The following is a 24,673-nucleotide window of genomic DNA, read 5'->3' as shown; positions in this document are numbered from 1 at the left end:
CTATAAGTGCTAAAAATCAAAAGTGTAAAATTCATGATAACCAACCTTTGAAAATAAACACGACACTGCAAAAATAAAAAGTAAAGACATCTAAATTGTGTAGGTGAAAATGAATAATAAAAAGTAAAAGTCCTGGGTTAGTCTAAGGGAAATGGAAATATGGGGTGAACTGGGGTGGAGAACTTAATAGACTAGAGAGGGGGGGGGGAAAATAATAGCAAAGTAATAAGGGATAAATAACATATATATATAAATAAATAAGACAGGACCTGGGAGAAAAGGGGAAGGAATGATGCAGCTTTATTGAGAAACAGAAGGAAACAGAGGAGTGGATTAATTGAGACCAAGGGGGAAGAAAGTGTGAAGTTTATTTATCCAGCTCCGTTCTGCTCGTTGCCTCTGTGCTCGGGTCCAGCCGGGGTTGCTCTCGAGACCACAAATGCCAAGGTGTGCAGTGCTGTGTTGCTGGAAATGTGTAACTATATGGGTGGTGCGTGAGTTCCTAGAAATGGTGTATAGATGCTGTTTGAGTCTGGTTTTGATTGAGTGACCTGTTTCTCCTATATACTGTAAGTGACAATTATTGCATGTGATGATGTAGACAGCATTTGTGGTGTCTAGTGAGAGGGGTGTGTTAGGGGCAGAAAGGTGTGAGTGAAGGTTAGTGATGAAGTGTTGTGGTTTGAAGAAGGAATCCTGTGGTGATGGCTTGAGTGGGGGCTTCCTAGAGAAACGTGATCTAATGAGGAGGTCTTGAAGGTTTTTGTTTTTACGGAAGGCTGAGATGAGTCTGTGATGTTGGAAGTGAGTGTGGGAGGACTGAAAGTGAGTGAAGTGTTGTTTGAGAGTGTGGTGCAAATGTGTGGTGGGTTGTGAAAAAGTAGTGACTAGTGGAATGAAAGGTGTGACAGTGGGGTTGGGGTCAGGAGTGGGGTTGGGGGGGGCCATTATGGTGGGAGGAGAATTAGTGTCTGAGCGAGTGGGAGCAAGAAGGGTCAGGGTGTCTGTTTTAATTTTCCTTAAAAATCTTTTTGAGTATCCACGGGGGCGGAGGGCTCTAAAGAGAATTTCTATCGCTTCCTGGAGGTCTGTGGGAAAAGTGCAGATACGGTGGAAACGAATGATTTGAGATTTAATGATGCCTCGGAAAGTGTGTTTGGGATGGTAACTGGATTTATGCAAAAGTGCGTGCGTATCAGTGGGTTTGAAGAAAATTTTAGTACTGAGGGAACTATGTGTTGGAGTGGATGGTGTAAGAAAAAGTGTGGTGTCCAGGAAATTGACTGAGTGAAGGTCAATTGTGGATTTCAGTTTAATTGTAGTGTGGTGCGTGTTGAGTATGTTCATAAAGTCAGTGAATTGGTCTAGTGTGTGAGTCCAGGCGCCGATGATATCATCCAGGAAGCGATAGAAAAAGAGGGGTTTCAGGGGACATTTGGCTAAGGCTTCTTGCTCCCACTCGCTCATAAAGATGTTGGCATATGCGGGGGCGAATCTCTGGCCCATGGCAGTTCCATGGATTTGTAAAAACAGTTTGTCGTCGAATTCAAAGTCGTTATGGGTTAAGCAGATTTCTAAAAGTTGAAGTAAAGTATTGTCTGGGCGTGTGGGATCTGGAAATTGAGTAAACTTGTGCTGTACTGCTTGAAGGCCTGAGATGGTGTCTATGTTTGTATAGAGACTGTCAACATCGATGGTGAACAGGTAAGTATGGTTGGGAACTGCCATGGGCCGGATTTTATGTATGAAATCATATGTGTCTTGTATGTATGTGGGGTGTTTAGTGGAGAGGGGATTAAGAAAGTGATCTATGAAAAAAGAAATGTTGTAAGTGGTGGAACTACAATCTGACACTATAGGTCTACCAGGAGGGACTGCGAAGGGAATTGTCCATGAGTCAGGTGGCTTGTGAATTTTGGGGAGAAGATAAAAGGCGCGGGGTCTGGGTTGGTCTGGTCCGATCAGGAAATCAAATTGTTTTTTGGTTATGGAATGATTGGTATATAGTGAGAGGACCAGATTACGAACTTTTTCTTGTGCTTTGGGTTGAAGAGATTGAGTGATGGGTTTGTAATGGAGTGGGTTGGAAAGTTGCCTGTTGGCTTCTAGGAGGTATTGGTGAGTGTCTAGAATAACTATTTTGGAACCCTTGTCGGCTGGTTTAATGATGATGTTTGGGTTGTGGCAAAGTTGGAAAATTGCTCTTTTTTCTGCTGGGGAGATGTTGGGGTGGCTGGAGTCAAAAGGGCGGGAGAGATAGGTGGACAGGGAATGGAGATCTTGCCTAATGAGGGTACGTAGTCTCCCATCCACCTGGGAAGAGTCAGGTTCCCAGGTGGAGGGGAGAGTGAAGGGGACGGGCTCACGGTGGGGTTTGTGTTTAAAATGATCATGTAATTTCAAGCGTCTATGATAACCATGGATATCCCTTCGCAGTCCCTCCCGGTCCTGGCTGGTAGGTGTAGGAATAAAAGAAAGACCTTTTTCTAAAAGTGCAGTTTGTACAGGGGAGAGAATAAGGGACTTGGACAAGTTGAGGATGAGGGAGTCAGTGTGAGGTGAAGTGTGATTCAGGGTGTGTGAGGGTGTGTCCTGATTTAGGGTCTGTGAAAGGTTAAATTTAGTTGTGTGCACCAGAAGTGGAGGATTTTGGAAGCCACTTCTGGGGTCCAGTGGATGTGATCAAGTGTGGTGGAAAATTGATCTGCTGGAAGTGGTTGGAGGTGGGGGAGGTGGGTGGTGATGTAGCGGTTAATCTCGGTGAGATTGTATTTGTAGTGTGGGTGAATAGAGGGGGAAAAGTTGATGACCGGGACATAAATGTTGGCGTTGGGGAAAACTTTGGTGGCCAACTTAAACATTTTGTTAAGTTGTTTGTTGGTGGTGGCCTTAGCATTGTGTTCTCTGTTGTTGGTACCCACCGACAGGACTAACAGCTCAACGGCTTCTTGTGGGGAAGTTTTCTCAAGTAACCGGTTCATGTGGTTGGCTGTGGCACCTGGATAGCTGTCTATCTGTATGTTGGGATATGGATGAGGGGGAATACGGGCCAGATTGGAATCGCCTATGAATAATATGGGTTTGTTAGGTCTGATGTGCCACTCCTGAAGTCTATTGTTGGACCATTTGTGATAGGTAGGAGAAAAGAGGGGGAGAGAGAGAAGTGGGACTGTAGGAGTCCGAAGAAGAGGGGGCCTAGGGGACAGGGGTTGTGTAGAATGTGGTGTAGGTGAGGGTTTGTGTAGAGGTAGGGGGGAGGGAGTAGGATCCCCAGACAGTTCTACACCTGTGGAGGTGGAGGGCTCAGCATTGGGTTTTGTAAGCTGGTTAGCTTTTTTGTTTCCCTTGCTCATCATCACCCTTGATGGTTTGGACTGTCCTGGGTCTACCCCTCCCACTTGGGTGGAACCTGGTGGAGAGAGACATGGTGTTATATCCTGTGGAACCAAATGTGTTATGAGGTGGTTAGCCTGGGTGGTGTTAGTGATGGCCGTGTTAGGGCGTTGGGTGATTGTGGGCTGACTGTTATAAGTGTGAGTGACAAGGGCTGTAACCTGTATGGTGGGTCTGTTTTTGGGTGGTGTAAGGGTAGGGGAGACCGGGAGAGTGTCAGTAGGGTGGGTGTTAGTGGGTGTAGGGTTAGGGTTAATAAGAGGGTTTGGGGTGTCAATGGGAGAAGTGTCTATGGGTGTGGGAGTAGTGGGGGGATTTTTGGTGTGGTGTTGTGCGTTCTGAGTGGTGTGTGTGGTGTTGGGTGGGTGTTGATGGTCATCAGTATCTGAGAGTGTATCTGTCAGGTCAGGTGTGTTGATGGTAAAAGTGACCTGCTGTAAGTCAATGGAAGTGGAGAGTGAAGGGATGGATGGGGTGGTAAGTGTAAGTGTGGGATGTGGCATAACTCCCAAGTCCTGTTTAGGAGGGGGAGTAGGGGCCCTAGTGGGTGCAGGAAGAGGAGGGAATTCAGTGAGAAAAGAGGGGTCAGAAGAGTGAGTGGGTGTGGGGGGGTCCCTAGGAGTGGGGGTAGTAGTATGGGGAGGGGGGGTGGTGTGTGTTGGTGTTGTGTGGGGGGAAGACTGAGGGTTGAGAAGCCGTTGAACTGTCTGTAAGGTAGTGGGTGACAGGCGAGTATGGTACCTCTTTCTGGCCCAGCCACTGGCAATCTGAAATGCCAGTGTATTGAAAGGGGAAGGGGTGGAAGTCAGTAGTGTAAGTTGTGTGTTATAGTGTTCCAGAAGGATGTCCATGTTGTGTTGCATCCAGTCTGATGTGTTCTGGTTGAGTAGTGTGCGTGTATGTTGAGTGGGTAGTGCTGGTTTAATGAATTGTGTAAGTTTGGCTACTTGTCTGGTCATACCTGTGGGGAAGAGGCCTGTCTGGAGTGCATGTGAAATTATGTGTTGGTGGTGAGTGACTTGAATCAGTTTGAAGTAGTGTTTGGATTGTTGTCGGGTGAGGGGATCTGGAGGTTGTGTGAGAGGACGTGTGTAGGGTCTGTTGAATGAGGCCATGTTGTATGTGTAATGTAGTGAGTGAGTGGAAGTGAATGTATGGAAGTCAATGTATGGAGTTGTGTAGTGTAGGGAGAAGAAAAGAAAGAAAACAAAACCAAAAAACCAAAAATAAAAAATGGGGGGGGCAAATATGTTGGAGGGGGGGAAAAGGGAATGGGGGCAGCTGGCTAGAAAGGAGCAAAACGGTAAAAGCCAACCTTACAGAAATTAACCAACACTAAAAACAAACAACTGAAAGGATAAAAGCCCTTACCTGTAGCGCAGACCTAGGTTCGCATACCTCATGCTTGTGTTGGGTTTGATGTTAAAGATCCACAGAGTAGTGTTCCAGATGGTAGATTGCTCAGGTTACCTCCAAAAGAGTGAGGTTGCAGTCCAAGTTCATGAAAGAGAGCACAGTCTTGACAGCCAGGTGTATAGCAAACAGTCCAGATATGTGCTAGCATGCTAATCCATGTGGTCAGGCAGGTGGATAGGGTAGTCCTCTTACAGTGTTTGTTAAAATTTAAAAGCCAATCTTTATTTCAAATAATTTAAAACCAATTGGATTAACTAGTAAGGAATAAAAGCAGAAATACCGTGTTGCTCCTTGGAAAACTCCTGACGTTTCGGATAACTAATCCTGCATCAGAGGAGAAAGTGCCTAGTGCTGGTGTGTTTGGTATTTCAGTTAGAAATGAGGGGGGGAGTTAGGAAGAGGAAGGGGTTTGTTTCTGGAAAGAAGGGTGTTGGTTGGATGTAGTGTGAGTCAATCTAAATGAGAGTATGTGGCTGTCTGTGATTGGGGCATTTGAAATTGGTCTGCAAATGGAGGGAAGCTAAGGTGGTTGGGAATTGTAGTTCTAAGTGTAAAAAGTGAAATTGAGGTAGAGTGTAAAGGCTCTACTTAAGAGGTCCTCAGGGGTGTAATGGCTAAGTGGCCAGACTGGAAGGGAGAAGGGCACAGGTTCGAGGCCCGTCTGACCAACTGTGCAAATAGCATTTATAAATAGGTTTTAAATAAATAAAATAAATAAAAGTAGTAAGAAGGTGAAAAAGGGTTAGAAGATAAAAGAGAGGACCTAAAGTGAAATACTAAGTAAAAGATGTTAGGGTATGTTTGACTAATATGGAGAGAGTAAAACAGAGTAAAGGGGAGGTTCCCTGGTGTAGTGGTAGGGGACTTGCTCCTGGACCCCAGAGTCACAGGCTCGAGTCCCACCAGGGAAGGGCACGGAGGAGTTTTTCTTAAAAGGAGCTAATCTTTCTAGTAGTAGAAAGTCTAAACAAAGAATAAAAGGGTTTAAAATCAAAGAATAAAGGAGACTCAGTAGAGTAGGGGGAAAGCATCTGCCCCTTGGCTGGAGGGTGGCAGGTTCAAATCCCAGTAGAGTCACTCCAAATTTTTGCATTTTTGAGGGGGTAAAGAAAAAAAGAAAAGAAACAGAAATCAAATTGCAATAGCCAGTGCCCCCATGGGAGAGTGGTTAGGGCAGTGGGCTGGGAGTCTGGTGTGCTGGGTTCAAGACCCGGGTGTGGTCGGGCCAGAGGAGGACCAACCTGTCGGTGGGAGGAGAGCAGCCCTGGCTGGAGCTACGGTATGTGAGAGGTTGATAGGAAAACAAGAGGAAAAAAAAGGGGGAGAAAGTGTGGTGGATCCAATGGCACTGGCTGGGTTAGGTTAGGGGAACATGATATTTGGTGGAGTGGGTGACTGTGAGTGCACTGGCCGATTGGATCCAACCACACCAACAAGGAGGGGAATAGGGTATGAAAAGGTCAACTGTCTGTCTATAAAATAATATAAATATGAAAAATATTTAATAAAGAAATAAGTAAATTAGAAAAGGGAAAAAAAGAAGAAAAATAAATAAATAAATAAACAAACAAACAACTCATGAAGGGTTAGGATAAGGGGTGGGGGGCTGGAGGTTAGGTTGAGGGATGGGGGTTAGGTTTAGGAATGGGGGTGGGGGTTGGGTTTAGGGATAGGGGCTGGGGTTGTGTGTGTGTGTTACCTGAGGGCACAGTAGGTGTGTGTGTGTGTGTAGGAATGCTGTCTGGCATGCCAGGAACCTGAGAGGTAATGTGTAAGGAGTCGTCTCAGATGCTGCTGTGTTGTGTGGATGAGTAGTTTCATGTTCTGTTGGCAAATGTGGTGTGTTTTAGCAGCTGACGTTAACGGTGTGTGTGTGTGGGTGGGGGGTGGGTATTGTGATGTTCTAAGGCTGTGTGTGCGGGGGGGGGCGGTGCTCTGTGATGTGTTTGAATGAGGAGGCTGTGGGCCCCATTTAGACAAGCTAAGGGGTCTGAAGCTTATGGTTCAAGTTCATTTACAGTATGGCACATCCAAACCACTTTTTCAGGTGGGGGGGGGGGGCGGTGCTCTGTGATGTGTTTGAATGAGGAGGCTGTGGGCCCCATTTAGACAAGCTAAGGGGTCTGAAGCTTATGGTTCAAGTTCATTTACAGTATGGCACATCCAAACCACTTTTTCAGGTGGGGGGGGGGGGGTTTGAATGAGGAGGCTGTGGGCCCCATTTAGACAAGCTAAGGGGTCTGAAGCTTATGGTTCAAGCTAAGGGGTCTGAAGCTTGTGGTTCAAGCTAAGGGGTCTGAAGCTTATGGTTCAAGCTAAGGGGTCTGAAGCTTATGGTTCAAGCTAAGGGGTCTGAAGCTTGTGGTTCAAGCTAAAGTATCCAAACCACTTTTTCAGGTGGGGGGGGGGCTAAAGCTAAAGCATCCAAACCACTTTTTCAGGTGGGGGGTTTGAATGAGGAGGCTGTGGGCCCCATTTAGACAAGCTAAGGGGTCTGAAGCTTATGGTTCAAGCTAAAGTATCCAAACCACTTTTTCAGGTGGGGGGGGGGGCTAAAGCTAAAGCATCCAAACCACTTTTTCAGGTGGGGGGTTTGAATGAGGAGGCTGTGGGCCCCATTTAGACAAGCTAAGGGGTCTGAAGCTTATGGTTCAAGCTAAAGTATCCAAACCACTTTTTCAGGTGGGGGGGGGGCTAAAGCTAAAGTATCCAAACCACTTTTTCAGGTGGGGGGGGGGCTAAAGCTAAAGCATCCAAACCACTTTTTCAGGTGGGGGGTTTGAATGAGGAGGCTGTGGGCCCCATTTAGACAAGCTAAGGGGTCTGAAGCTTATGGTTCAAGCTAAAGTATCCAAACCACTTTTTCAGGTGGGGGGGGGGGCTAAAGCTAAAGCATCCAAACCACTTTTTCAGGTGGGGGGTTTGAATGAGGAGGCTGTGGGCCCCATTTAGACAAGCTAAGGGGTCTGAAGCTTATGGTTCAAGCTAAAGTATCCAAACCACTTTTTCAGGTGGGGGGGGGGCTAAAGCTAAAGCATCCAAACCACTTTTTCAGGTGGGGGGTTTGAATGAGGAGGCTGTGGGCCCCATTTAGACAAGCTAAGGGGTCTGAAGCTTATGGTTCAAGCTAAAGTATCCAAACCACTTTTTCAGGTGGGGGGTTTGAATGAGGAGGCTGTGGGCCCCATTTAGACAAGCTAAGGGGTCTGAAGCTTATGGTTCAAGCTAAGGGGTCTGAAGCTTATGGTTCAAGCTAAGGGGTCTGAAGCGTGTGGTTCAAGCTAAGGGGTCTGAAGCTTGTGGTTCAAGCTAAGGGGTCTGAAGCTTATGGTTCAAGCTAAGGGGTCTGAAGCTTATGGTTCAAGCTAAGGGGTCTGAAGCTTATGGTTCAAGCTAAGGGGTCTGAAGCTTGTGGTTCAAGCTAAGGGGTCTGAAGCTTGTGGTTCAAGCTAAGGGGTCTGAAGCTTATGGTTCAAGCTAAAGGGTCTGAAGCTTATGGTTCAAGCTAAGGGGTCTTGTGGTTCAAACTAAGGGGTCTGAAGCTTATGGTTCAAGCTAAGGGGTCTGAAGCTTATGGTTCAAGCTAAGGGGTCTGAAGCTTATGGTTCAAGCTAAGGGGTCTGAAGCTTATGGTTCAAGCTAAGGGGTCTGAAGCTTATGGTTCAAGCTAAGGGGTCTGAAGCTTGTGGTTCAAGCTAAGGGGTCTGAAGCTTATGGTTCAAGCTAAGGGGTCTGAAGCTTGTGGTTCAAGCTAAGGGGTCTGAAGCTTATGGTTCAAGCTAAGGGGTCTGAAGCTTATGGTTCAAGCTAAGGGGTCTTGTGGTTCAAACTAAGGGGTCTGAAGCTTATGGTTCAAGCTAAGGGGTCTGAAGCTTGTGGTTCAAGCTAAGGGGTCTGAAGCTTATGGTTCAAGCTAAGGGGTCTGAAGCTTGTGGTTCAAGCTAAGGGGTCTGAAGCTTATGGTTCAAGCTAAGGGGTCTGAAGCTTATGGTTCAAGCTAAGGGGTCTTGTGGTTCAAACTAAGGGGTCTGAAGCTTATGGTTCAAGCTAAGGGGTCTGAAGCTTGTGGTTCAAGCTAAGGGGTCTGAAGCTTATGGTTCAAGCTAAGGGGTCTGAAGCTTGTGGTTCAAGCTAAGGGGTCTGAAGCTTATGGTTCAAGCTAAGGGGTCTGAAGCTTGTGGTTCAAGCTAAGGGGTCTGAAGCTTGTGGTTCAAGCTAAGGGGTCTGAAGCTAATGGTTCAAGCTAAGGGGTCTGAAGCTTGTGGTTCAAGCTAAGGGGTCTGAAGCTTATGGTTCAAGCTAAGGGGTCTGAAGCTTATGGTTCAAGCTAAGGGGTCTTGTGGTTCAAACTAAGGGGTCTGAAGCTTATGGTTCAAGCTAAGGGGTCTGAAGCTTATGGTTCAAGCTAAGGGGTCTGAAGCTTGTGGTTCAAGCTAAGGGGTCTGAAGCTTATGGTTCAAGCTAAGGGGTCTGAAGCTTATGGTTCAAGCTAAGGGGTCTGAAGCTTGTGGTTCAAGCTAAGGGGTCTGAAGCTTATGGTTCAAGCTAAGGGGTCTGAAGCTTATGGTTCAAGCTAAGGGGTCTTGTGGTTCAAACTAAGGGGTCTGAAGCTTATGGTTCAAGCTAAGGGGTCTGAAGCTTATGGTTCAAGCTAAGGGGTCTGAAGCTTATGGTTCAAGCTAAGGGGTCTGAAGCTTGTGGTTCAAGCTAAGGGGTCTGAAGCTTGTGGTTCAAGCTAAGGGGTCTGAAGCTTGTGGTTCAAGCTAAGGGGTCTGAAGCTTATGGTTCAAGCTAAGGGGTCTGAAGCTTATGGTTCAAGCTAAGGGGTCTGAAGCTTATGGTTCAAGCTAAGGGGTCTGAAGCTTATGGTTCAAGCTAAGGGGTCTGAAGCTTGTGGTTCAAGCTAAGGGGTCTGAAGCTTGTGGTTCAAGCTAAGGGGTCTGAAGCTTATGGTTCAAGCTAAGGGGTCTGAAGCTTGTGGTTCAAGCTAAGGGGTCTGAAGCTTATGGTTCAAGCTAAGGGGTCTGAAGCTTGTGGTTCAAGCTAAGGGGTCTGAAGCTTGTGGTTCAAGCTAAGGGGTCTGCTGGTTCAACACTTGTTCAGGTGTAAAAAAACGCACTTACGCTTGTCACTTCATCTTTAGCAATAAACCAGTGATGATGTCACCTACCGTTCTCTGTAAAAGCACGTTGTCATGTGTATGTGTGCGTTCATGTGTGTGTGTGTGTGTGTGTGTGTGTGTGTGTGTGTGTGAACGTCGTCATGTGTGTGTGTGTGCGCACGTCGTCATGTGTGTGTGTGTGCACGTCGTCATGTGTGTGTGTGTCTGTTCATGTGTGTGTAGCAAACAGAAATGTCAAGATAGCAACAGGTCATTACATCCTTTAATTGTCAAAATATTATTGTCCATAATATTCAATCAATGTGGCGCAAATGAGGCTTGAGTCGGTGGATTAACTTAGGAAAAGTGAGCAGCAATGGCAGGCAAAATTGGAATTATGAGAACCGTTTAGACTTTATGGGTCAAGCCCCGAATGTTTTAACTGCTAGCGACGTCCCTGCATATTGATTGTGCTAGCGACGCCCCTGCATATGCTAACGACACCCCTGCATATGAGATTCCAAAGCGCTCTTCTTTGGTTAGAACCAAGGAGAGGGATCACGGGGAGGTACGTCCGTCCTATACACACAAACTTTTTACAATGCTGATAAAATCTCTATTATGTAAGCACATTATATAACAGTATATTAGTCTGTCATTTTTTTTAGGTCAAACAGTAATTTGATAACGTTTTTAATTTAAGGCCCACTCACAACTGGTCTGGCCCATCCAACACTGGACTCCTAGCGCTGTGCCTGGTGTGAAGTATTTGCAAAGGTTCTTAAAGAAGAAGTAGTGTGTGTGTGTGTGCGAGTGTGTGAGTGTGTGTGTGCGTGAGTGTGTGTGTATGTGCGTGTGTGTGTGTGTGTGCGTGTGTGTGTGCGAGTGTGTGCGTGAGTGTGTGTGCATGTGAGTGTGTGTGTGATATATCTTGCAATACACACACCCACACACATATAGCCTATATCAATACCCCCCCATCTACTAGCTGATCAGTAAACCGGAGTACTGAAATGTTTACACCCCCCCCCCCCCCCCAACTAAACTGGAGTACTGAAATGTTTACACCCCCCCCCCCATCTACTAGCTGATGTCCAACAATGTAGTGTGCATCATCACACACACTAATCTGTTGGACTGGCCTGTGTGTATGTGTGTGTGTATGGGTGTATGTGTGTGTATCTGTGTGTACGCGTGTATGTGTGTGTGTGTGTCATGATGCACACTACACTTTTGGACTGACCTCTGTGTGTGTGTGTGTGTGTGTGTGTGTGTGTGTGTGTATGTGGGTGGGTGTGTATGTGGGTGTGTGTGTGTGTGTGTGTGTCATGATGCACACTACTCTGTTGGACTGACCTCTGTGTGTGTGTTACTCAGTTGGACTGACCTGTGTGTGTGTACGTGTGTGTGTGTGTCATGATGCACACTACTCTGTTGGACTGACCTCACTCGTGACGCACAATTCTCTGTTGTGGTCACTCATGCTCAGAGTTTCCATGCCGCTGGGTACGTTCAGAACCCTTTCATGTTTGCTACAGGATGTGACATCAGCAAGGTCTGGCCTGGTTCTGGGAAATTTCTCTTGGAACTGCTGACCTCAGCGTCCGTTTCCGCCCTCTGGCCACAGCACCTAGGGCTCTGCCTACTGCATGCCCACTGGACCTAGGGCTCTGCCCACTGCACCTAGGGCTCTGCCCACTGCTACGGGCAGTGGTGTGTGTTTAGGATTGAGTGGTGCTATAGTGTGAGGGTAGGGTGATAGTATTGGGTGGTGTTATAGTAGGGTGGTAGTAGTATTGGGTGGTGTTATAGTGTGAGGGTAGGGTGATAGTATTGGGTGGTGTTATAGTGTGAGGGTAGGGTGATAGTATTGGGTGGTGTTATAGTAGGGTGGTAGTAGTATTGGGTGGTGTTATAGTGTGAGGGTAGGGTGATAGTATTGGGTGGTGTTATAGTGTGAGGGTAGGGTGATAGTATTGGGTGGTGTTATAGTAGGGTGGTAGTAGTATTGGGTGGTGTTATAGTGTGAGGGTAGGGTGATAGTATTGGGTGGTGTTATAGTAGGGTGGTAGTAGTATTGGGTGGTGTTATAGTGTGAGGGTAGGGTGATAGTATTGGGTGGTGTTATAGTAGGGTGGTAGTAGTATTGGGTGGTGTTATAGTGTAGGCTAGGGTGGTAGTATTGGGTGGTGTTATAGTGTAGGGTAGGGTGGTGGTAGGATTGGGTGGTGTTATAGTGTGAGGGTAGGGTGGTAGTATTGGGTGGTGTTATAGTGTGAGGGTAGGGTGGTAGTATTGGGTGGTGTTATAGTGTGAGGGTAGGGTGGTCTTTAGGATTGGGTGGTGTTAAGGTGTTAGTAGGGTGGTGTTTGGGATTGGGGTTGTTAGAGTGTGAGGGTAGGGTGGTAGTAGTATTGGGTGGTGTTATAGTGTGAAGGTAGGGTGGAGGGATTGGGTGGTGTTATAGTGTGAAGGTAGGGTGGAGGGATTGGGTGGTGTTATAGTGTGAAGGTAAGGTGATGGTAGTATTGGGTGGTGTTATAGTGTGAGGGTAGGGTGGTGGTAGTATTGGGTGGTGTTATAGTGTGAAGGTAGGGTGGTGGTAGTATTGGGTGGTGTTATAGTGTGAAGGTAGGGTGGTGGTAGTATTGGGTGGTGTTATAGTGTGAGGGTAGGGTGGTGGTAGTATTGGGTGGTGTTATAGTGTGAGGGTAGGGTGGTAGTATTGGGTGGTGTTATAGTGTGAGGGTAGGGTGGTGGTGGGATTGGGTGGTGTTAGAGTGTTAGTAAGGTGGTGTTTGGGATTGGGTGGTGTTAGAGTGTAGGATAGGGTAGTGTTTGGGGTAGGGTAGTGTTTGGGGTAGGGTGGTGTTAGAGTGTAGGGTAGGGTGGTGTTTAGGATTGGGTCATGTTAGAGTGTAGGGTAGGGTGGTGTTTAGGATTGGGTCATGTTAGAGTGTAGGGTAGGGTGGTGTTAGAGCAGGGCTCAAGGGCCACATTGGGTTTTGAAAATTGGCCGGCGGGCCGCACCCCCCCATGACACACACATTAAAAAATACAGCCTATATTATATAGCCTTTATAGCCTATAATTTAGTATGGAAATGTTTTCTTTTTAAAATATTAATTGTTTAAAAATACTGCAGAGAGTGAAAAGCAGTTTGCAGTAAAGCTAACCAACGTCGTCTCTATCGCAGGAAAAAATAGCGAGCAGCCTGATAACCAAATTAAATGCTCGGCGGGCCGGATGAAAGTGCTTGGCGGGCCGGATCCGGCCCGCGGGCCGCAGTTTTCCCACCCCTGTGTTAGAGTGTAGGGTAGGGTGGTGTTTAGGATTGGGTCGTGTTAGAGTGTAGGGTAGGGTGGTGTTTAGGATTGGGTCGTGTTAGAGTGTAGGGTAGGGTGGTGTTAGAGTGTAGGGTAGGGTGGTGTTTGGGATAGGGTTGTGGGTGGTGTTTGGGATTGGGTGGTGTTAGAGTGTAGGGTAGGGTGGTGTTTAAGATTGGGTGTTGTTAGAGTGTAGGATAGGGTGGTGTTTGGGATAGGGTGGTGTTAAGGTGTAAGGGTAGGGTGGTGTTAGGGTGTAAGGGTAGGGTGGTGTTTAAGATTGGGTCGTGTTAGAGTGTAGGATAGGGTGGTGTTTGGGATAGGGTGGTGTTAAGGTGTAAGGGTAGGGTGGTGTAAGGGTAGGGTGGTGTTTAAGATTGGGTCGTGTTAGAGTGTGGGGTAGGGTGGTGTTTGGGATAGGGTGGTGTTGAGGTGTAAGGGTAGGGTGGTGCTTGGGATTGAGTTGTTCAGATAGCTCTATGTCCTGATAATCTCATACAGAGAGAAGGCCCTGCTGTGGTACATGGATCTCCTCTCTCCATCTCTCTTCCTGTCCTCTCTCCATCTCTCCATCTCTCCTCTCTCCATCTCTCTTCCTCTCCTCTCCTCTCTCCATCTCTCCATCTCTCTTCCTCTCCTCTCTCCATCTCTCCATCTCTCTTCTCTTCCTCTCCTCTCTCCATCTCTCCTCTCTCCATCTCTCTTCTCTTCCTCTCCTCTCTCCATCTCTCCATCTCTCTTCTCTTCCTCTCCTCTCTCCATCTCTCCATCTCTCTTCTCTTCCTCTCTTCTCTCCATCTCTCTTCTCTTCCTCTCCTCTCTCCATCTCTCCTCTCTCCATCTCTCCATCTCTCTTCTCTTCCTCTCCTCTCTCCATCTCTCCATCTCTCTTCTCTCCATCTCTCCATCTCTCTTCTCTTCCTCTCTTCTCTCCATCTCTCCATCTCTCCATCTCTCTTCTCTTCCTCTCCTCTCTCTTCTCTCCTCTCTCCATCTCTCCATCTCTCTTCTCTCCATCTCTCCTCTCTCCATCTCTCCATCTCTCTTCTCTTCCTCTCCATCTCTCCATCTCTCTTCTCTTCCTCTCCTCTCTCCATCTCTCTTCTCTCCATCTCTCCATCTCTCTTCTCTTCCTCTCTTCTCTCCATCTCTCCATCTCTCCATCTCTCTTCTCTTCCTCTCCTCTCTCTTCTCTCCTCTCTCCATCTCTCTTCTCTCCATCTCTCCTCTCTCCATCTCTCTTCTCTCCATCTCTCCTCTCTCCATCTCTCCATCTCTCTTCTCTTCCTCTCCATCTCTCCATCTCTCCATCTCTCTTCTCTTCCTCTCCTCTCTCCATCTCTCCATCTCTCTTCTCTTCCTCTCCTCTCTCCATCTCTCTTCTCTTCCTCTCCTCTCTCCATCTCTCTTCTCTTCCTCTCCTCTCTCCATCTCTCCATCTCTCTTCTCTTCCTCTCCATCTCTCCATCTCTCCATCTCTCTTCTCTTCCTCTCCTCTCTCCATCTCTCTTCTCTCCATCTCTCCATCTCTCTTCTCTTCCTCTCCTCTCTCCATCTCTCCATCTCTCTTCTCTTCCTCTCCTCTCTCCATCTCTTCTCTGCTCTCTCCATCTCTGCTCTCCTATCTTCTCCTCCACTCTACTGTTGTGTTTTCTCATCTCATCTGCAATCTTGTCTCCACTTCTCTCCACTCTTGTCTCCTCTGATCTCCTCTCGTCTCCTCTGATCTCCTCTCGTCTCCTCTCTGATCTCCTCTTTCTCACTGCCTGACTGTTCTGCAGTGTGGCTGTTAGTCAGTGGGAGCATCTGCTCTGGACATCAACCATAGACGTCTGTGTTCATCCTCCAGTCATGCACGCTGAATTACATAATTTAACAGCCAAGTAGATCTTTTGAAGTAGATGCTTTGTTTTGTTCTCTCAGCAGAAATTAATGATCAAATTAAAGAGCTTTCTCCTTTTTTCTTTTTTTCTTTGTTGCATTTACACTCATCCATTCAGTAATTAATTTATAAGTCTTTAACATTCATCTTATTTAATGTATCAGCTGGGGTAAACTAGATTTAGTTTTATTTAGTGTTGGTGTTAGTGTGTTAGTGTTGTGGTTTATCTGTTGGTATTATTATTATTTTTAATATCACTTATTGAGCGCCAAAACATCACACATGTCTCATGGAGCTTTACAGAGTGTTAAACATTCAAAGAGAGCCCATGAGTAACAGGGCCGAGGAAAAACTCCCTAGAATTGGAGATACATATAGGAAGAAACCTCGAGCAGATCCACGACTCAAGGGCCTGACCCATCTGCCTAGGATCAGTACAGAACAGTAAGGTCTATAAACATGATAAATTAATAAGTTAGTTAGGTGTAGAGAATAGGACATGGTGTTTAAAGCCACCTGAGGTGTATGTTACAAAGAGGTGGGATGGTTACATATCCAGTATGATAATGCATGAATCCTATTTAGGGTCAGAAAGTTCAAAAGGTCCACTGTAGGAAGTGGATTGTCCATGGGAATTAGGAGTTGTCATAGGGCAAGTGGTGGGTCGCTAGGCTTCGCTGGCCAGGAATCCGGGCAGGGGGACAGCAACAGGCGAGGATAGGGCAGTCGTAGGGATGGGACCTCAGGTGAGATGGCAGGGCAGTCGTAGGGATGGGACTTCAGGTGAGATGAGGGCCAAACACAAGGATGGCTGATGACTGGTGATGGTTATACTGTACCTCACAAGTGAGGTAAGGGGGAAGGCAGAGAGAGATATAGAGTGGGTTAGTATTACTATAAATCAAAATGGGTAATATCAATAGGTATATCATTGGTACTATATAGTGTTACACCATAGTGAGAATAGGCAGAGTGAGAGTTGAGAGAAGGGAGAGGAGGCATTGTACAGCATGACACATTAAAAGTTAATGACAGCACTATGCCATAGCAGCTTAACTAAGGCATGGTGAAGGGTAGTCAACACCAGCGCAGGTATGGTCAGTGACCACCATCGCACGCATGACTGGGGTGCCAGTCACACGAGGACTCAGCAGGGTGGGCCATTCCAAAAATCCCTGAGGTCGGTGAAGTTCCATACTGCACCATACCTAATTATGAGAGGCAGTAAAGAGGTATGTTTTACGTCTAAAAATAGGGAGGGTGTCTGCTAATCAAATCAAGGGAGGGAGATTATTCCACAGGAGGGGTGTGTGGTAGCAGAAACCTCTGCCTCCTACTGTAGTTTTTGAGATTGATGCGTTAGTGTTGTGGTTTAGTTTTTGAGATTGATGCGTTAGTGTTGTGGTTTATCTGAAAACTCTGCCTCCTACTGTAGTTTTTGAGATTGATGCGTTTGTGTTGATGTGTTAGTGTTGATGCGTAAGTGTTGATGCGTTAGTGTTGGGGTTTATCTGTTGGTATTAATAAGTATGTTTGTGCTAATTTGTTTGTGTTGGTCAGTGTTGGTGTGTTGGTATGTTAGTGTTGATATTATTCTGATAGTATTGTTGTCTATGTGTTACATGTTTATGTGTTAGTGTGGTGTTACTCTATTGATGTTATGAATGTTGGTGTTACTGTATTAGTATTAATAATGCTGTGTTATTGATGGTGTATTGGTGTTGGTGTTGATGTTATTGTGTTCGTGTGTTGTGTTGGTGTTGTTGCTTCAGTGTTCATATTTCAGGGTTGGTGTGTTGGTGTTACTATGTTGGTGTTATTGTGCTGGTGTTTGTGTTGGAGTGTTAGTGTTACTCTATTATTATAGCGAAGCGGTCATATAGGGATTGTCAAAGTTTTTTTTTTTTTTTTCCCCCGTCATCTACTTCCTGAATTTTTGGTCAACGATACCCGGGACACCGAACCACCGGGGCACATGAAATTTGGTGGGTATGTAGCCCCACTAGACTTTTACGGAAAAATTTTGTTTCGTCCTCGGGGGCCACTCCCCCCCCCCGTGCTGTGGCACTGAGGATGAAGAATATTTTATGGTATGTTGGTCTCAAGGGCCCACATCAACCTGGCCCATAATCACTCATTTGTGATTTGCACCCCCCCCCGGTAAAAAATGAAAATGCAATATTATTCTGCTTTAATCGCCCCTATCTTCAGTTAAGATGTTCAGAACTGCACCAAATGTTATGTGTATGATTTACCTGGTATTCTCTGGGGGTATGCCAAGTTTCGTAGAATTTCATCTATGGGGGGGTCTAAAAAAAAATTAGGTTATGTGTACATTTAGTGACCGTACACTCATTGGCCTGTAGATGGCGGTGCACACATATACACATGCACACACACACACAGGCACCCACATACTATCGGTATTAGAACGGCCGATACATAATTACAAATTCAGTAGGATTAAAAGAAAGCCAAAATAAATATTCATCATCATCATCATGGCTGCATTTCCAGTATTGGCGATAAGTAGCCGTTTGTCCACTAGATGGCGCATCGTTGCAGTGAGACGTAATTTTGTTGGAAGTTAAAAGTAGGTTGGAAAAACAATGGACGCTTCCTACAAGGACCTGTAGTTTACTGCAGAGAACGTCTAATAAGGATAGGACGATGTTCACATGAAATGTAATTCCCATTTCTTCTTGAAGCCGAAATAAATCTGAGGATGTTTATCGGACATGCTTGGTTTTTACTGCAGGTACGTTAATCTTATAATATCAATAAGGACCTAGGTAATGTTACCGTTAGCGTTGGTTGAGTGATGGAGGCCAATTTGATTGATTGCATTTGTTGAAAACTATAAATGCGGTTATACCAAGTAAATTGATAGCAGCACTGTAATTGTAACTGTCATTTGTTGCACGTGCTACAAAAATCATTCTGTGCAATGGAAGATTTACCAACGTTACACCGGTCTGATACAGTTTTGCCTATACATGCGTGAGACTGAGACGCCTGTTTATTTTGTTCGAAGTGCGTGTTTAGGGTGTGAGAGGGGAGTCGATGTGCTTTGATTCCAGCTTGGTAGTTGTAGTCTATGCAATTAAAAAACGTGTGTGTGAAGTATCTAAACAATGATAACGCTTTCATTATGGCTGCTTTAACCACAGACCTTGAGCTACTGTACAGTGGGTTGGGTTCAATTTAGAAGTGTCCACTTCATTTGCGCTTTCCGTGATTAACACAGCTGCATAAAATGTATTAGCAGCTACTACTGATATGCAAAACTATTAACTTTTCGCCAAGAGGTGGCAGCTTAAGTCCGCTTGATACTGTAAGCCATTGGTTCCCAAAGGAGATTTTATTTGGGTCGCCAGCATAGCCTAGTGACCATTTATGTTGTGTAATAGGCCTAGCATAGGCCCTACCTTATATAGCTTATATAGTTTGTTAACAGTCACGGTTTTGTCATAACTCCTCTATGCATTTTTTGCATTTAGAATAGCTCTGAAACCGGGGGGGGGGGGGGGGGGCGAACACGTCGCGGGGGGGGGCGCCAGTGCGTGGATATCTCAATCGCAAAATTAAACAATATTTCTATCGAGTGCCTACCATGGACTAGGCTGCACTGCAAAAAAGGCCCTTCTAGAAATAAGCCTAATATTCCTAAATCTAGTCAAATTATCTTGTATTGAGCAAAATCTGCCAAAGGGGTAAGCAAAAAAGTCTAGCCACTGAAAAATCACAATGTGCCTTAAAACTAGACAAAAAGGCTAGACTGAGACTAAACTGAGCTTACTACAAGCAATGAAATCATATTTATTTGAGACTGAGTGACTTAAAATAAGGAATTTAGTCTCAAAATGAGCTGACTATTAGAATTTCTATATTAAAATAAGATTATAACTAGCAAAAAGTATCTTAAAATAAGCATTTTATTATCTTAATTGAGCTGACTTTAAGAATTAATACCTTGAAGTAAGATTAACAAAAAGCCAAAAAAGTTTAAAACAAGACACAGTATCTTAAAACAGCACGCTAAAAATAAGGTTAATTTGTCTCAAATTAAGGTACCAGAATCATCTTGTTTTCAGCATTTTTTTCTTTATTAAGAATTTCTCAAAAACATGCTTCATTCAAAGCAATTTGAAAATGTTTTTTTTTCTCTTTTTTAACATCAATCTACTCACTGAATCTATAAAAGACCAATACTTTCAGTTGTGCACACCAAATTTAAAATATATAAAATAAATAATAATAATAATAGTAATAAAAAAAACACTTTCATTCCAGCTGCTGGTATATAATATTTGAAATGACAGCAACAGACATGTCATTTACACGGGTCTCTCTCAAACAGAAACAACTTTCTGACATTAACAAACATGGCTAACATGGGTCTGACTCTCAAACTGAAAAAAAAATAAAAATAATTGTGTAAGATATCAGTCACTCAATGAAGGACCTCCACTCGGCCAATGCTTTTTTGTAGGAAGCAGTTAAATCTCGGTCATGGAGAGAGTCCTGGAGAACCTCCTTTTGCAATACTGAGAGCAGGGTGGAAACGCACTTTGGGTAAGTGAGGTGCAGGCAATAGTAATACCCCAAGAGGTAGAGCAGGCCTTCATGGAATTTCTTCCTGTCGAAGGTGGTCACTGGCATGTTTCCGATGGCGATCATGCAGTTATCCTCGTAGACAAGCACAACCGGACAAGACGGGGCCACTGGCTCAAGTACGCATCAGGGTCCTCTGAAGCCTAGACGACAAGAGTGGAAGTTTAGAATATCCCAAGTAACACCCCTCCTCTTGGACTGGGATACTTAAAAAAAAACATACAACAATCAGGTCACTAATAACACTACCTTTTTTGTATAAATGACAGAGGCTTAGCACAAAATAGAACATGGTGTGCATGAATAACTGAAACTGAAAAATGAAATACTTTAAGTAAGGACGTGGAAAATCGCCTCGCTGTGGCATAGTGCTGGATGGGAAGAGCAGTGGTGGCATGTTCCACTATTTTGACAGAAAGCACAGCACAAGGCAGTATGAGTATATATTATTAGGGCCCGAGCACCGAAGGGCGCAAGGCCCTATTGTTTTTGTAAGGATTATTATTTATTAGGGCCCGAGCACCGACGGTGCACCGAGAGGTGCGAAGCCCTATTGTTTTTGGAAAGATTATTATTATTAGGGGTCCGAGCAGCGTAGCTGTATTGTTTCTGTACCGTTCATTTTTGGCCAAAATTCTGTAAAAGTCATACTGCAGCCTAAACCGTAACTCCAAAACTCTTCGAATTTTCAGGTATGGTTACCAGTACCCCCCTCTGCCCATAACCCAAAATTTGGGGTACTGCACCCAAAGATGGCGCTGTTGGAAAAATAAGTTAATTATGCTAATTTCTCCTTACCAGATTGACCTAGACTCAAAATTCTTTCATAATATTAATCTCTAAACTAAGATGCATCTTTTTGGCCCTGGTCTTATGGTCTAAAAATGTTTACTTTTGACACAATTTCATGGAAAAGCCAAACATTATAAAAAGTTTCACACTCTCACATACAATGTTTAGACCAAGCCTCACAAAAGTTATCAGTCAGAATTTTGATATTTTGTTCCATTTCAGAGATATAGGCCAATAAAGTTAGACCACTTAGGCCATTTTTCCTAGATCACCTATATTCCTATAAACCGTAAGTCCTAGAAACTTCACATTTTCAAGTATTGTTACTAGTACCCCCCACTACCAATAACCCAAAATTTGGGGTACTGCACCCAAAGGTGGCGCTCTTGTCAAAAATGCTTATTTCTCCTTACCAGATTGACCTAGACTCAAAATTCTTTCATCATATTAATCTCTACTTTTAGATGCATCTTTTTCACCCTGGTCTTATGCTCTAAAAATGTTTACTTTTGCCACAATTCCAGAGAAAAGCCAAACATCATAAAAGGTTTCACAGACTTCAAAAATTATCAAATCTTCACCAAAATTCTCACAGACAATGTTTAGACAAAGCCTCACAAAAGTTATCAAAATAATTTGGATATGTTGTTCCATTTCAGAGATATAGACCAATAAAAGTTCGACCACTCAGCCCATTTCTCCTATATCACCTATATTCCTATATGAGTAATTTTTTTCCCCTTGGAGAACAACCATACAACCATCATTATGTGGATACCATTAACAGTGCACATTTTCAGATCTGTACTCTTTTTTATAAAGCCCTTAATTCTATTGTCAAATGTATGCTAGGAATTTTCTTGATTTTGTGTGTTTGCCAACACACATTTTCACCATGTGAATGTGACTGCCAAATATTTAGGATTGTCAGTGGCTCAGTGGGATAATGTCTAGTGCTGGTGTTCGTTAGGTTGAGAGTTCGAATCCCCGGTAGTGCTTTAGGCTCTAGCTCAAATACTATTGGTTATTGAAGATTCACACCATTGAACAGCACCTGAATGACATCAGGCAATCAACATACACAGTCATTAGTTGCCAAGAATCAGAATGCAGAGACACTCTGACATTTAGGGGAACTTCTTTGTTTACTATTTTTCCTTCATCATTAAGTCTATCATATTTATATTTCATTATTTTCATAGAATACTGTTAAGCCTCACAAAAGTTATCAAAAGACTTTGGATATGTTGTTCCATTTCAGAGATATAGACCAATAAAGTTCGACCACTCAGCCCATTTCTCCTATATCACCTATATTCCTATATGAGTATTTTTTTTTCCTTGGAGAACAACCATACAACCATCATTATGTGGATACCATTAACAGTGCATATTTTCAGATCTGTACTCTCTTATAAAGCCCTTAATTCTATTGTCAAATGTATGCTAGGAATTTTCTTGATGTTGTGTGTTTGCTAACACATTTTCACCATGTGAATGTGACTGCCAAATATGTAGGATTGTCAGTGGCTCAGTGGGATAATGCCTAGTGCTGGTGTTTGTTAGGTTGAGAGTTCGAATCCCCGGTAGTGCTTTAGGCTCTAGCCTAAAATTCACACCATTGAACAGCACCTGAATAACATCAGGCAAACAACATACACAGTCATTAGTTGCCAACAATCAGTCTGACTTTTAGGGTAACTTCTTTGTTTACTATTTTTCCTTCATCATTAAGATGAATTTATATATATTTCATCCACTAGTGTTAATTTCTACAAATGTCTAATTGCCCCAGAATTTCAAAAAGTTTTCAGGTGTACTCTTTTAGGGAAGCCCTTCATTTTATTGTCAAATGTATGCTTGGAGTTTTTCTTGTTGTGTGTTTACCAATACACATTTTCACCATGTGAATGTGACTGGCCAACATGTAGGATTGATAGTGGCTCAGTGGGATAATGCCTTGTACTGGTGATCCTTAGGTTGAGAGTTCAAATCCCACTTGAAGCATTAGTGTTAGAATACTGTTGGATTTTGGATGTTAGCATACTACAATAGAATGCTGTTGGGTTGTGGAGGTTAACACACTATAACATTACTGCTACTTGTCAATATGGACTTGTAGTGCAAGGCAAGTATAACTGTATAGGCTGTTTATCTTATTGACTCCGACACAGCTGTAACATATAATTATTTGTTATTCTTATAATATTTGTCATTTCTTATACATATTTAGTCGGCTCTTCCACTTGACAGAACAACTCTGTATCGGTTAAGGATGTCACGCATGAAACAATGCTGCAGAAACACGAAAATACGAATTTGAGTTTAGTAGGCTATCATTTTCAGTTCCTGTTTATCTATTGCACGATGGGTAATAATTTAAAGGAATCATGTTGCAGTCTTGTGAATAGTGACCCTGCAAGATCCCTAGTCATTGCAAAATCATAGGCTGTGACTTAAAACTCTACTACTTGTCTTTAGATGTGAGAGGGTCTGAGACTGTAGTCTTTCAAAAATCTTTTCCAAATCTTTGCAAATCTTTCCAAAGTCTGTCAGTGTAAGGAGGGCTTGAGGTGAAAGTGCTGTGGAGAAATTGCAGGATTGTTTGGCTCTGCCACCTACAGTGGGTCCCAGTTAAAAATTGACACTTCAGACTATGCTGCCTGGGGGCAGCATAGTCTGCTGTGGCGTTCCACGGTCGAACCGGACGGCGCATTCGACAGCAAGGGCTGTGATTGGCCGAGTTTTCAGCGTTTCTCTGTGTTTTTAGCAGCCCCTGCAACATGCTAGTCCACTGTAGCCTAAGCTTTGTACATAATGTTTAACATAGTTTTGGATTCAGTGGCAAGATTTCTTGATTGTACAGTGCCTGTCTCTCAGTAATGTTTTAAAATGAGAGCTTCGTCATCTGGCAGTAGGCAACTTTGTCGGTAGTCATGAGAAGTTCGCTTGCTACAGAACATAAATATGCTGCCCAGAAACCTTGTGAATAGTTCTGATTTTTTTTTACTACAATAACGAGGTTGAAATATAGCCTTTGCCTACAGCATCTCCTTAACAGTAATGTTAACAAAATGACAGCATTCATATGACAAAGGAAAACGAATTCGGTCACTCAAGACTGTGCCACAGCAACCAGTGTAGGCTATATTCCTACCCAATAGGCAACTCGAAGCAGATAGCGTTGTCTGACGGTCGAGTGGGTTAATGCACGTATATCCAGAACAGGTCTGCAACTTTCAGGCAGTTCTGAGTTCGAATCTAGGCAGGAGCAGAGCCATATAAAGGCCTAGGCCTATTGTTATCATTTTTTTGCAAGGTGTTGCTCCTGGAAATACTTGTTTATAAGACGTTTGGTGATTAATTGATAGCTGTTTTTGGGACACGTTAAACGTTCTTTATAATGAGCGCATACGTGGAGTAAAACGACTGTTACGCGCTGTTACAACTGTAGGCTACAATGATTGCAATACAAAAATATGCGCGTGTTAGTTTAGTTAGTTTTGTGATTTTTTGCACTTTTGCCTCATGTGTTTTCAGGTTTGAGGGCTTTTTTGGCAAGATTGACCTTGGTAGACTCTGCATATGTTATTTCTCCGTATGGAAAATAAAGTCAATTTTCGACACATGTCTGTTATTAGTTCAATAAGAAGTGTTGCTTGTTAAAACATGTGACTACCCTGCTGAAAAAAACAGCTAGAAACCAGCTTATGCTGGTAGCTGGTTTTAGCTGGTCTTTGCTGGTTTTCTTCCAGCTCTTGCTGGTCTTTGCTGGTGTAGCTGGTTGGGCCACCAGCTGGATATGCTGCCGTGACCATCTGAGGAAGCTGGTCATGCTGGTTTGACCAGCCTGTCTTGTGGGATACAGCTGGTGCAAGATGGTCATGCTGGTGACCAGCCTGCCAAGCTTGACATTGTTGGTGTAAGATGGTCATGCTGGTTTGACCAACATAAGCTGGCACGGCCAGTTAAATCAGCAGTGTAGACCAGCTAAAATGACCAGCTTGAGGTGGTACGACAAGCAAAATCAGCTGAATTACCATCGTTAGGTGGGTAAACCAGCTGAAGGTATGTTTTCGCAAGAGATTTGCTGGTCTAGCTGGTCAACCATCATAGGGTGGTCAAACAAGCTGGTCAACCAGCAAACCA

At 44.3% G+C, this 24,673-nt stretch overlaps 1 protein-coding gene across 1 annotated transcript; it reads right to left on the bottom strand.

Moving 5' to 3' along the window:
* Positions 1-2,059: 2,059 nt before the first annotated feature.
* On the bottom strand, positions 2,060-4,740 carry LOC121706653 (mucin-2-like). The gene is made up of 2 exons (XM_042088576.1): positions 3,664-4,740; positions 2,060-3,606 (listed from the first exon to the last, which is right to left on the bottom strand). The coding sequence occupies exons 1-2, from the start codon at positions 4,506-4,508 to the stop codon at positions 2,598-2,600; spliced, it is 1,854 nt and encodes a 617-aa protein (XP_041944510.1). The 5' UTR covers positions 4,509-4,740; the 3' UTR covers positions 2,060-2,597.
* Between the last annotated feature and the right edge of the window lie 19,933 nt (positions 4,741-24,673).

This window comes from Alosa sapidissima, chromosome 4, assembly GCF_018492685.1.
Source record: "Alosa sapidissima isolate fAloSap1 chromosome 4, fAloSap1.pri, whole genome shotgun sequence".
In the NCBI taxonomy this organism is placed as follows: domain Eukaryota; kingdom Metazoa; phylum Chordata; class Actinopteri; order Clupeiformes; family Clupeidae; genus Alosa; species Alosa sapidissima.
This window is presented reverse-complemented; position numbering and strand designations above follow the sequence as displayed.

What these genes read in the sequence shown, in the direction of transcription:
- LOC121706653 (XM_042088576.1), bottom strand. Translation starts at nt 4,508, where the DNA reads ATGGCCTCATTCAACAGACCCTACACACGTCCTCTCACACAACCTCCA. An exon ending in GACACTTCTCCCATTGACAC is followed by an intron (nt 3,607 to 3,663) that starts CCCAAACCCTCT and finishes CCCTACTGACAC; the next exon opens with TCTCCCGGTCTCCCCTACCC.